General features: G+C 37.8%; 1 protein-coding gene across 3 annotated transcripts in view; it reads right to left on the reverse strand.

Annotated features, from left to right (window-relative positions):
* Positions 1-12,515, reverse strand: part of Shprh (SNF2 histone linker PHD RING helicase) — a 76,090-nt gene that overhangs the window by 43,058 nt on the left and 20,517 nt on the right. For all 3 annotated transcript variants that reach the window (XM_004628556.2, XM_023712208.1, XM_023712209.1), the window contains exons 9-14: positions 11,576-12,235; positions 10,127-10,378; positions 9,261-9,339; positions 3,826-3,989; positions 3,486-3,742; positions 1,917-2,038 (exon numbers count right to left, since the gene is read on the reverse strand). In XM_004628556.2, the coding sequence (XP_004628613.1) occupies positions 1,917-2,038; positions 3,486-3,742; positions 3,826-3,989; positions 9,261-9,339; positions 10,127-10,378; positions 11,576-12,235 (1,534 nt within the window). The remainder of the gene's footprint in view (positions 1-1,916; positions 2,039-3,485; positions 3,743-3,825; positions 3,990-9,260; positions 9,340-10,126; positions 10,379-11,575; positions 12,236-12,515) is intronic.

Genomic DNA, 12,515 nt, shown 5'->3' on the forward strand with positions numbered 1-12,515 from the left:
GCGTCACCACGCCCAGACTCCATCATTGGCTCAGTGTGCCTGGGTCTGGGGTAGGGGCAGAGCCCGTGCAGTGTGTGGTAAGGGGGATCGAACCCCGTCCCTATGCTTGCCTAAGCAGGTACTTATTCTGCTGAGCTATCTCCCTAGCCCTGTGGATCATATCTGACTCTGAAATTTTATAGATCCCATCGGATGAGGATGGCTTTTGCATTTTTACTTTATTTTTAATTTTAAGCAGTGTTGGGATCAAACTCCAGAGTTTACGCATGCTAAGCAAGGGCTCTACCATTCAATAATAACTGAGCTTTTGCATTTTTTAAGCAGTTTTAAAAATTTTTATATGGTAATATTTTATGACATTGGAAAATTAATTGAGATTAGGATCCAGGAATAACATTATACTGAAACCTAGTTACACTCATTCATGTACCATCCATGGTTGGCTTTACATTGCAAAGGTCAAACTAATTAGAAGCACAGTGATCCTATTAAAGCCTAGAATGTTTTCAGTCTGGCTGTTTATAAAAAAAAAAATTAATCACACCTAAAAGAAAAAGGGAGATGACACGTGAATGATACAATCTACTTTATTTGTTGCTTGTAGGAAAATTCAAAACTGAATTACAAATACAATGAAAATCTAATGTGATGATTTGGGGAGGGATTTTTTTTTATTAACAAAGGTATCAATTGGATATTTTTTGACAGATAATTTTTTCTGCAGATTATCACATATACTTTCTCTTTTAAAACTAGTTTTATAAATATCATATATATTGACTGTGTTCATAGCTATAATAAGCTTTCTATATATACACTGTTTGTAAATATTTTAGCAGTTGGTTCTTTCCCTCTCTGAAAGCTGATAAATCTTTCATTTCACCCAAGTGTGAAGTGTACAGTTCAGCATGACATACATTCACACTATTCTATAAAACACTTGTTTTCACATTTCTGCTTTATATCTAGTGCAGCTGAATTTGAACTACTCAAGATAATCTTGTTTATGGAAAAAAGGACATGCTTTCTGAGGGAAAGTACACATATACATAAAATATATAAATATTCAGTAAGTTACATAAATTTAAGCCAAGTTTGGAAACATCCATTTTTAGCCACTTGATGGCACTAAAACTTGTAAGTAAACAAAATGTACAGGATTTTACATTGGAAAACTGTAATTTTCTGAAAGATACCTGTAGAGAGCATATTGTTCAAAACTGGAACAACAGCATGTGTTTTATAGTCAAGGACTACAAATAGTCATTACATAGCACATGTATCTTTACATATAATACAAACAAATCTTTTCTATAATTTGAAGTTAAATTTAGAATTCTTTTAAAAAGAAATGTATCTTTGAAAGTTTTAAAAAAGTTTTGCATAACTGATTTTTATTTTTTAAAATTTGTATTTATTTTTTATTTATTTTTATGCATTTGGTACAGGGTCTCACTATGCACCTAAGACTCCTAGTGATCTTCCTGTTTCAGCCTCCCCAGTGCTGGGATTACAGGTGTGTGCCACCATGCCCGGATGTTGTGGGCAGCTCAGTGTGCCTGGGGGACAGGGCCGGAAGGGCATGTGGAGCTGGGGATCGAACTCTGTCCCTGCACTTGTGTAAGCAGGTGCTTTGTCCACTAAGCTATCTTGCCTGCCCAATTGGTCTTCATAGACTCGAACCTATTTTAAATTAGTCAGGAGTATGTGAAGAAATTTTTACTACGCAGTTCAGGCTGGTTTTGTACTCTCTCTGTAGCCTGGGGTGGCCTTGAGCTCATGGCTATTCTCCTGCCTCTGCCTCCCAAATGCTGGGATTACACTCATGTGCCATCACACCTGGCAGGAAAAGGCTGACTGAGTATAATGGAACTTTACTCAGGAGAACGGCAGCTAGCAAAGCCATCACCTTCTACCTTTAATGATGTGGATGCCTGCTAAGCCGTTGAGGGCACAGACGAGCTGCCGATGTGCTTCTTCACATTCAGTCCCGCATTTCTTCTGCAGAGATGTCAGCAGCTCCTCCATCGTCATGGTGCTGAAAGAAAACGTGGACTGCTTAAAGAAGAAAAAGAACCCTATTGGTAAATTCCCAGGTGGGAGTGCGAGACAAGATGAAGTCTGTGTGACACCCTTTGTGTTCTTTGCTTTGGCTCCATTTATTTTTTATCAGTATTACTTTTTACTTATTACCATTTTTGCATACATTCTTCTATCTAATCCCATCATTCTTCAATTTCAGTTTTTTGTTATTACTTCAGTTAAGGGAGAGAGGAACTAGAAAAATCTCCATCAAATACAACACATAAAATCAGGCTGGGCATAGTAGCATATTCTTGTAATCCTAACTCTGGGGAGGCTGACGCAGGAGGTTTGCACGACTTCAAGGCCAGCCTGGGCTACAAAGTAAGTTCAAGGCCTGCCTGGGCTACATAGCAAGGCCCTATCTCAAAAATCCAAAACCAGAATTTTATGTTTAAAAGAGTACAGGTTTAAAAAGTAAAACCTGGTCTGAATCTCACCTCTGGAACTTAATCTGCTCAGAACAAAGAAAAAAGATCTTTCAAAGACCAGGTCTAATATCATTTCTATCATAAAGCTATCTAAACTTAGCCATTAAAATAAAAATGACTTTCACAGCAATTTTTATGTGTGCGTTTGAAATGTATCATGTTTGCATTGTATTATATAAATGTCATCTTTGCTCTTTCCCCAACTTGTCTGTAATTTACTTAAAGTCAAGGACAAAACCTAGTTTTCTTTATCTCTTACAGGACCTGAAGGGTTTCTTCTTGTTGCCAGGTGCTAAAAGTAGGCCAGTTTCTAAGACAACAAATTTCTGGGACAAGAGAACATTGCAGACACAATTTCTCTCACGTTTTTGAATGGAAAAATCACATACAGCTAGCACAATTATAAAGAAAATATTTGACTATAATCAAATTCCTCAATGTGGGAACCAAGAAATACAGAAAGAACAAACACTTTATATCTGGAGTTTAGACAAAAACAAATGCAACAAAAATCTCCAACAAATCCTAACTGAAATTAAAAATATTCAAACCATAAAAATAATTTTGATGTGATTCTCTTTCATAAATGTGGTTGCGTATAAAGAAATACTATGACAGTACTAAAACTGGCTGAATCAAATTGAGAACCCACAGCAGATTAAAGTGCCTGCTGGGCTGGGGGTTCGATCCCCCTGTTGTGCCGGCCCTGCCACCAGGACAGTAATTGAGACTGGGCATGGTGGTGTATGCTTGCAATCCCAGCTCTTGGGAGCTGTGAATAGGCATATCGCTATGAGTCTGATCTAGTAATGAGACCCTGAACACCCTGTAGACCCTTCCCTAAATTACAAAAAAAAAAAAAAAAAAAAAAAAAGGGAGCCCAAAAGGTAACTGACTCAAACATTATGTGCTATTATGGAACTATTATCCACAGCTGACTGCACCATAGGAGAAAGAAGTAGATTGTAAGACCTTTTCTGCAGAGGCAAGAACTCCCCACGCACAGCTTGCGGGTGGCAGCAGGCCTGCCTGAGCCTGAGCAATGGGTACAGGATGGAGGTCACTGTCCTGCGGTCCAGGCTGCTGAGCTTCAGGGCCCAGTCAGAAATCTTCCTGAGTTTGACCACAGCATCCTGGCAGCACACCTCATGCTGCCGGTGATAGAAATGCCTTTCCACTGGAGAAAAGTGCAGCCAGTGCGTCTCTTCAGTCTGCGGGGGTATCTGAATCTGTAATGAGTTAACAAAGGTTTCACCCCAATATTTTTTTCCCCTCTTGTAATATCCTTAATTGATGAAAACTTATCACTGACTTGGTCGATCACGTCTTTCTTTGCAGACCTCCACAGTATCTTGGCAATAAAGCTGTACAGATGTTGAGGATTCTTCTTGCAGTAAGGACGATAAAGGAGCCGGACCCACCAGTGTTTGACAGAGTAAGGTTCGATACCAAGGAAGACCACTAACCCAAAAAGATCTGAAAATAAGAATAACCAAAAACACACTAAAAATAACTGTCTCAGTATTTCTTTACTACTATTTTAAATGAACTCTTTCAGACATTACAAAGCACTTCTCATAAATTCTCAGTACTTCTCATAAGTTAAAATGTAGTTTTAGAGTCTCTTGAATTTGAAATTTAATTTTAACTGAATTTACATTTAGAGGCCGATCTAGGTCTTGTTCCAGGTATGGAAATATCACAAAGCCTACAGAATTATCACAAAGTCTTTACTTAGTCCAAAAGTCTGAGATTACCTTCAGAGACAAAAAGAACTACTTGGTTAGGTTCCACAAGATATATGTAGAAATGACATGCATCAACACATGATCTAAGAGATCAGGAAAAAAAATCCTAATTACGTGATAGGAAGAATATTCTCTGACTCAATATTCTACAACATCTGATCAAGTAATTCTACTCTAATGAACAAGACTAAAAGAATAACAAAAAATAGACAAGACTCACTTGCAGGATATAGAGTAAGAGAGTAAAAATGATTCAAATGAATGTTAGGATACATTCATAAAATAAAACTAGTTTTCTGATTAAGCAAATCTTCCATTTATTAGTTTTATAGCATGTGTACTTTTAAAATATCTCTTATTTAAGCATACTTAATTTCATATTCTATCTCCCTGAAATATCCTAGGCATTTTCCATAAATTTTTTTTGATGAATTTTTTAACATATGGAAACTTAGGGTACAATGCTACATGAATCCTCACATAAAACTATGCATGTGAACTCAAATATAAAAATTGAATTCATAGATTAGGGTTTTGTCTTGAAATGAAGATGTACAGGTATGGCTACACTTTTTTTTCTATATTACTAAAGTTTTATAATATACAGTATTCTTTTCAAAAGGCATAACAATCATTTCAAAAGGTACTATTACCCTACCTATAACATCTACTTGAGGATAAGCAACAAATTTAGGCTGAATCAAATCATTCTGCTGGCTTCTGGGAGTTAATAACTTTTGAAAGAGCTGACAGAACACTGCCTATTTTCGTGATTTATATTTTAGCTCAATTTGTCTATATGCTACCTGTTCTTTGAGGTTCTAAAAGTGTTAATATTTCTGTCACAATCAAATTCATAATCTTTTTGGCCAAATATGCTTTTCTTCTAGTGTTATTCACTGATGAATACTGTTTCTACCAATACTTGTAAGCAAATCAGAAATCTTGGCATCTCCTGATCTACCAAGAAGCCTTGGTAATTTTCCTTCTCCATAGTTTTCTATTCCAGTGATTGTGAGCCTTTCAGAGCCCTAGTGCCTACCCAAAACCTACCTACTTATTTTAAAGTGCCAGCATTGAGGTTTTAGAGAAAACAACCCATACATTAACATCTTTTGTATTAAAAATACAACAGCAGAGCTTTTAACAATATAAACAACTTTTTAGTGAAAGATAGGCATTTGCATTTGACATGCTTTTGCATAATTCTGATCTTTGCTTTCACATGCATGCTGACTCTGTCAGAGCTTGGCTGGGGCGACTTGGCTTCTGCTAACAGAGGGCTCTTTGGTGCAGCACACATAGACTCCCCATCATTGCTCTAGGATACAGCAGTCTGAACCCAAAGAACAGTATCACTTCCCAAGAGTACTTCTCTCAGCCAATCACTGTCATGCTCATGTCATGCTGCTCCTCTTCCTGCCATTCTTCACCCTGTACCTACAATGCTTTTTTTTTTTTTTTACATTTTTATTTTATTGTATTGAGAAACAAATATAAGTGAGACAGTTTCAAAACTGATTAATAGGACAGTCTGAATAATTAATCCATTGTACATTGTTATCTTTTTAGTAGTTATCCATAGTACAACATAGTACAAGATGCAGACAGGATATCCTGTCCAAACACTATTACTACAAATCTTTCTTCTCATTGAATTAAGCAAAAGTAGCTGTATATCCTAACTAATCTGTATGTACAAATACAATATGGTCCTTCCTTTGTATCCCCTTTTTTTGTTTAGTCCTGTCAGAAATGGGTATTCCACTGGCATCTAAATACTATAGGTGTGTGAATTCAGCAAAACAATACAACAGTCCAGCAGTCCACAATAGTAGTGGGTTAGCCGCAGAAGTTGTTGACTTTTACAGCTCAGCGTATTAATATGGCTTTACTTTATATACCTCGTTTTTATAATTTCTGCTGGATGGTTAAGACCAAGATAAAGCAAGACCTGTATAACAAGAAGTGTAACTTTTGTATCTGATAAGGTCAGTCAAGTACCCTCAGGATTTATCCCTAACCACACAATGACCCCACAGCACTGTCAAATCCTTTCAGCAGCTACTTTGCTTAAAATGCATGTTTTTCCCCCAGCTTTGTGTATTCTAAGGATCTCAATTCAGCTGTCACTTCCTTCTGCCTTCCTATCATGTGATGCCTGCTTTAGGAAATCTGATTTACTTAGAATTCCCTATTTTCCTCCTTTGTGGCAGTCATCTAGATTCTGCTTTATATTTCTCATAAGCATTATATATATATTTTCCCACTTAAACTGTAAGCTCAGTAAATTCAGAGGCCTTGTCTACTTTTGCTCACTGTGATATTTCACAAAGAGTAAATAAAAGAATAAACACCAGAGAAATTACTTAAAGTCAATACTTTCAAAGAAACTAAAATAAATTAATGTATAAGCAGAAAATAAAAACCAAAAAAAAGTGAAAGCAGTTATCATTCATTACATACTTAACACCTGCTGGGTACTGTGCCATATATACACATACACATTTGTAAATGTCTGCCTTGAAAAATAAAGATTTGAAAATCAAATATTTGAATATTTAAGCAATTTGTTTATAAATTTAGAACTAGTAAGTCAAGATGTAAACCCAGGTTCATATATTCCAAAAACTTTGCACATACCAACATATTAGACAGATAGGGTGGGCAGCAGGAATTAGTATCTTTCTAATCTAGAGTATTTCAGGCTGGCATGAGACACCCAGTAAGGGTCTGGCAAATTATGGAATGAAAACACTACTTTCATTCTTTGCTCAAGCCATGGCCAGCCTGAAATTAACAAGATCTCTGGGTTGTTACTAATTAATACATCAAATACAGTTTATCTCTATCAGGCTAGCATAATGTTTCTTAAATGGGGTGGAAATGGGAGGGTGGAATTTTGCTGTTCAGGGGACACCTGGCAGTGTCTGGAGACATCTGTGGGTGTCAGAATTACACTAGTGTAGCCAGCAGCTAGTATCAGTATCTTAACACGGTAATTCTCAGGAGAGTACCCATCCAAAACGAATGACCCAGCCCCCAAAAAGAATTATCAGGCACAAAATGCCAAGATCAAGAGACCAGTTGAAGAAAAAAGAAAATAAATGAAACTTAAATTTCTAAATGCAGCATAGTAAGTCATGGGCAAACTAATGTTTCCACACTAGGAAAATACCAGATTCAGTGGGGAGAACATACAAAGATGCCAGAGTCATGGAAGCAAAGAGAAAAGACAAGTCAAATTCCAGAAAGCTTGGCAAAGCTGCCTGTAAAGTGACTCAGCGCATGAGGAAACTCTTGGGCGCAATTACCTTTTCAAGTTTCACATTTTAAATACTTAACATTTTATAAAGTCATTTGGACCTCAAAAAGCTCAAACAACTCAGAAGTTATTTCTTTTAAACTACTCAAAGATAGGGGCTTGCGGGTTAGCTCAGTTGTTTAAGTGTCTGCTCTGGCAAACCCAGTCAGGTGCAGGGGACCGTGGTTCAATCCCCAGCCCTGCCCTTAAGGCAGCCTGAGCCAGTCAAAAAGATCCTAAATTACTCAAGGATTTATTGAATGGTAACAAGGACTCAACGTACACGCCAACATCCTATCATTACCAAAATAACCTATTTGGCTCATATTCTTTCAACATTACAATGAGAAAATAATTAATGGATAGTAATGTTCTTTTTTTTTTTTTCTTTTTTACTGTAGCCTTTCAGCAAACTTTTCAGGTGAATGAGCTATTACACCTAATATCTATTTTTTTCTTTTTTGGCTTTTTAATTTTTTAAGACAGGGTCTTGCTATGTAGTTTGAGAGCCCAGGCTACTCTCAAACTCACAAGGATCCTCTTGCCTCAGCCTCCTGAGTGCTGGGCTTATAGGCAGGAGCTACGTGTCTGGCTGCATTTTTCTACAGTTAACAAATGTGAAAGGACACCACTGAATCAGGTCTTTTAATGAGTTTGATATTCTCTAAATAACTATCTTCCTGTAACATCCAAATTGTGGAATTAAAAAAAGAGCCAAACACACATCTTCACAGACTGTCTAAGCCTATGTGGCTGCCAAGAGTACCAATAAGAGAAACTCAGTATAGGGTTTATGGGAACTTAATTCTTGCATAAGTGATGTGTCTATCGTGATACATACTTTCCTTAGGAAATGTTTTTCCTCTAACAATAACTGCTCAGGTCATACGACTAGAGGTTCATATGTTATTTTGGCACATAGTATGTTATCCTGCTCCATTTGAAGTTAATATAAAACTTCAGTTTTCATAAAAGTAAATTTTGAAACTGAAAATATATCTAAAATTTGTAATTACATGTTAATGATAACTTTCCAGGAAATTTGCATAAAACATTTATTTACAATAATAAATATTTATATTTTGAATAAAGATTTTCAAAATGCACTCTCTTTGCTATCAAAATTTATGTGTGGAGTGAAATAGGCTAGACAATCATTCAAGAAAAGGGATGGTTGAGGGAACACTGCCACGGTGTGAGGCGACAGTGTGACCTGACATGTATGGTGTGACAGTATAAAGCTATTAATATTTTCTAACTTTCAGAGTTGGAAAAATGATGATCCTTCTATAAATTCAGACAATGGAACAAAAATATGGTCTCTCTTAACAGACACAGTCAACTGAAATTTCTCTCTCCTCCCTTCTTTCCTCTCTCTCTTTCTCCTCTCAGCTTCTGCTTCCCACCTGTCAGGGGGGAAATCTAAGATGACTTCAGACCCCTGTGTGCACACTGTTTGGTGAGTCAAATGACTACTCACCCCAGGCAGTGGGGACAATTGCTACACATCTGTTTTCACATGGAGAAACAGAAAAAGCACTCAAGTTCCATTGAAAAAGATAAATGCTTGAAATCACTACAAGGAAATGTATGTTCACTTAAGTAAGGCTCTAAAAAACTGAAGGATAACAGTATTCTTTCCTCATACACAGCAAGCTGATCAGTCAGTGCAGTATGTGTGGAAGCGTACATTACCCTCCAGGCCTCTCTGCACTGGAGTGCCGCTGATGCACCACCGATTAATTCCACTCAAACGCAGGGCCATTTCTGCAGCCTTGAGAGAGAGAAATACGAAGCAGAAACAAAAGGAAAACAAGTCAGAGGAAGAATGTGGACTCCAGGTCTACATTTACTCAAAGCCAGACCATGAAAAGCTATACTTCAGGTGAGACGCACTTGCTCTTATCTAACAGCTACTGCACTCAGTGTGGAATGTACCAGTCAGGGGCCAGCTCCTGACAGGGCGAGCGGTCATGAGTAGGACACTGGCATGTTCCACCCTGAAAAGGATGGGTAGTTTGAGCATGGAAAGAGGGGATAATCCCATTAAGTACTGCTAAGTCTCCATGCTCTAGACATAAACCTCTGCAGCAACAGACATGATGCATACATTCAACTCAAGACTGTTTCAAGACCAGAGAAAGATGTATGACAAAAGCTGACATCAAATTCTGTTCTCCAAAGCAGCGTCTTTGGTAACCATCTGATCTCCCTCTGACTAACCTACAAGTGTCAATTCTGGCTTAAAGTTATTGGCGCTCACATGAGCTTCTAGGTAGCATAAATGATTGAAAAATCCCTAAATACAGTTTACTCTGACTTGTATCATACATAAAATGGTATCCAAAAATTTATGAGCAGTGCACACAGAGCAAGAGGCACAGGGCTTGAAAGTGACTCCAAAGGGTTGCACAGTTCACTGCACAAGAGAAAATGAAATATGCAGCATTTAACAGCAAACTTTTGACTAATATCAATACTGTGGGTTACCTAGTAAACTAATCAGTTTTGCTAGCCCCTTCTCTCTTCCCCAGCCCTCAAAGGATTTTTCAGACTCTCACTTTCACTGCAGGACATTCAACCATCTGAGCTTCATCAAGGCAGATTCTCCACCACTCCACAGCGACCAGAGGGCTGGGGATGGCCATGTACCGCTTCTGGTTCCGTAGGCGGCGCCCATCCTCACTATTGCTATGTGGAATATCGACATAGTTTAGCTCTGAACGAAGGACGTCATAGGTGATGATGACTATGTCCTGCTCTGCCAAAAAGTGAGGCTGTAAAAAGCCATCTTTCTTTACTCCTTGATATACCTAGGAAATAATCAGACCAGTGCAGCTATCATAAAAGAGTTCATTAAAGACAAATGAAGTATTCACTTATATAAGCTTTACTGAATCCCTTCCATGTACTTAGGACCATACAAGCCACAAGGCAGATCTCATATTATCTAGAGAAAGGTTTGTTTGGGTGCAGAAGACAAATAACATGAAATATATGAAATGAACTATAACAAAAAATAAATGTAATGGCAGAATAGTGGGAAGACCAATCCTGTGGCTGAAAAGTGAATTCAAAGGAGCTAAAATGCCAGGTATACCTTGAAGAACATTCAGGAGTTCTTACAGGTGGCAAAAGGAAGAGGAGGGTAAGTATACTGAGGCCATTAGCTGTGTTAGTGCACAATGGTATCAACAACTAGAACAGTAAAGAACTATTATTCATGAAATTCCTTTTGTGGTTCAGCAATGATGTTGAGCATTATCTTTAACTTTCAACAATGCTGCTAGTTGTTGCTTTTATTTCTATTTCACACATACAGGAATATCACCTGACCTGCTCTAAACTACAGAGGCAGAGACTCAACGCCTGCCTACACAGACAAAACACAGCTACTCAATGGCAAAAATGATACTTTACTTATTATTGCATTTGCCATGCTGTGACAGTGGCTGAAATTTTAAAAAACCCTAAAATAGTATTTGCATGGAAAAAGATGGAATAACAAATAATAATCTGAAAGGTCCACCACTGTGTGCCAGAATTATATCAAATTACTTCACTTCATAACAATTCTATAAGATAGTATTTTCATTCAGAATTTAACATAGTTCTTGGCATATAATAGGTCCCGGGTAAATGGGCTGAATGAGTAAGATGTTATTTTTACCACTGTGGTTACTGAGACTTCAAAAGACAACTTTGGGATATATTTTTCTCCGAAACGATAAAAGTTTATATTAATTTATACATTTAATTGGTTGGAATTTTTTAAAAGGGTTTTCACCTCTTCCCATTTGAGTGCTCTAACTTCTAAAATTTGGAAGCTCGGGATAAATACCGTCCACTGCTCTATTTCTTGTAATTTCCTCTTCCAGCTGTGATTTAATATTATCATCATATCAAGTTAACTTCAGCAATTACACGGCAAAGCAACCAAGATTATAAAAACTGTGGTGAAGAAGCACAACTATGCATCCTGCTATCCCCCTGGGCCCAAGAGGCCTCACCAAGACCCGGAGAGACGATGACTTCACGTGCCGGTTGATCTCATCTACCCACTGGTGACAGATGGAGCTCGGAGAGATGATCAGAGTTGCTCTGGTCGACACAGGCTCCATTGCAACAAGGCAGTGGGGGCAGTAAAAAGGCTTAATTTTCAGGTTCTCCTCTTCATAGTTCACACACTTTGCATGTTGCCACAGGTGGCAGTTCAGGCATTGAACACGAGGCTTGCGGTCTATTTGGTCAAATTCACCACATATGCATTCAAAGCGATAATCAGCATTGTCATAGGGACTCATGACATTAGAATGGGGGCTCTCATTCCCAGCATGGCTTAGAGATTCACCATGGTCCTCAGCTTCTTGCTCGTGCTTGACTTCAGGGACACATGTACTTTCAGACATGGTAACATCAGCAATCGCACAGTCACTTGTGGCTGCACAGTGACCTAGTATGTCAGCATTGAGGTCAGGCTGACTTTTTCCTTTTCTCGTGGGTGGCATAGGCTTCCTCCTCCATTTAGTACGATTTTTCTTGGCTTTGTAATAATAATAGTAAGGGTCATCATCATCATCAGAGGTATTTGATGGCAAATATTCAGAGTCTGGGTCCTTCTTTCCTGCTTTTCTAGGGTCTTTCTGAAATTTCCTTGGACTTCCTACTGCCTGTGAAAAAACCCAATTATTTAATTAACTTATTTTAACACATTTATATTTCTGAACTAAATAAACAACACTCCGGTGTGGAACAAAGTTTTTAACTGCTGATAGCAGCAATGACAAGAGTAGGGGTATTTTAAACTTTATAATATGCTTAAAGAGGTAATTTCATAATGCACATAATTTTTGTTATGTGCCAAACACCACTGTCCTGGATCAAGTATAACCAAAATAGATTAGTCTTCTGAAGTTAATAGGCAGAAAATGGAAGTCACAGGCATAGGAG

Source organism: Octodon degus, unplaced genomic scaffold, assembly GCF_000260255.1.
Source record: "Octodon degus isolate 3935 unplaced genomic scaffold, OctDeg1.0 scaffold00024, whole genome shotgun sequence".
NCBI classification, from domain to species: domain Eukaryota; kingdom Metazoa; phylum Chordata; class Mammalia; order Rodentia; family Octodontidae; genus Octodon; species Octodon degus.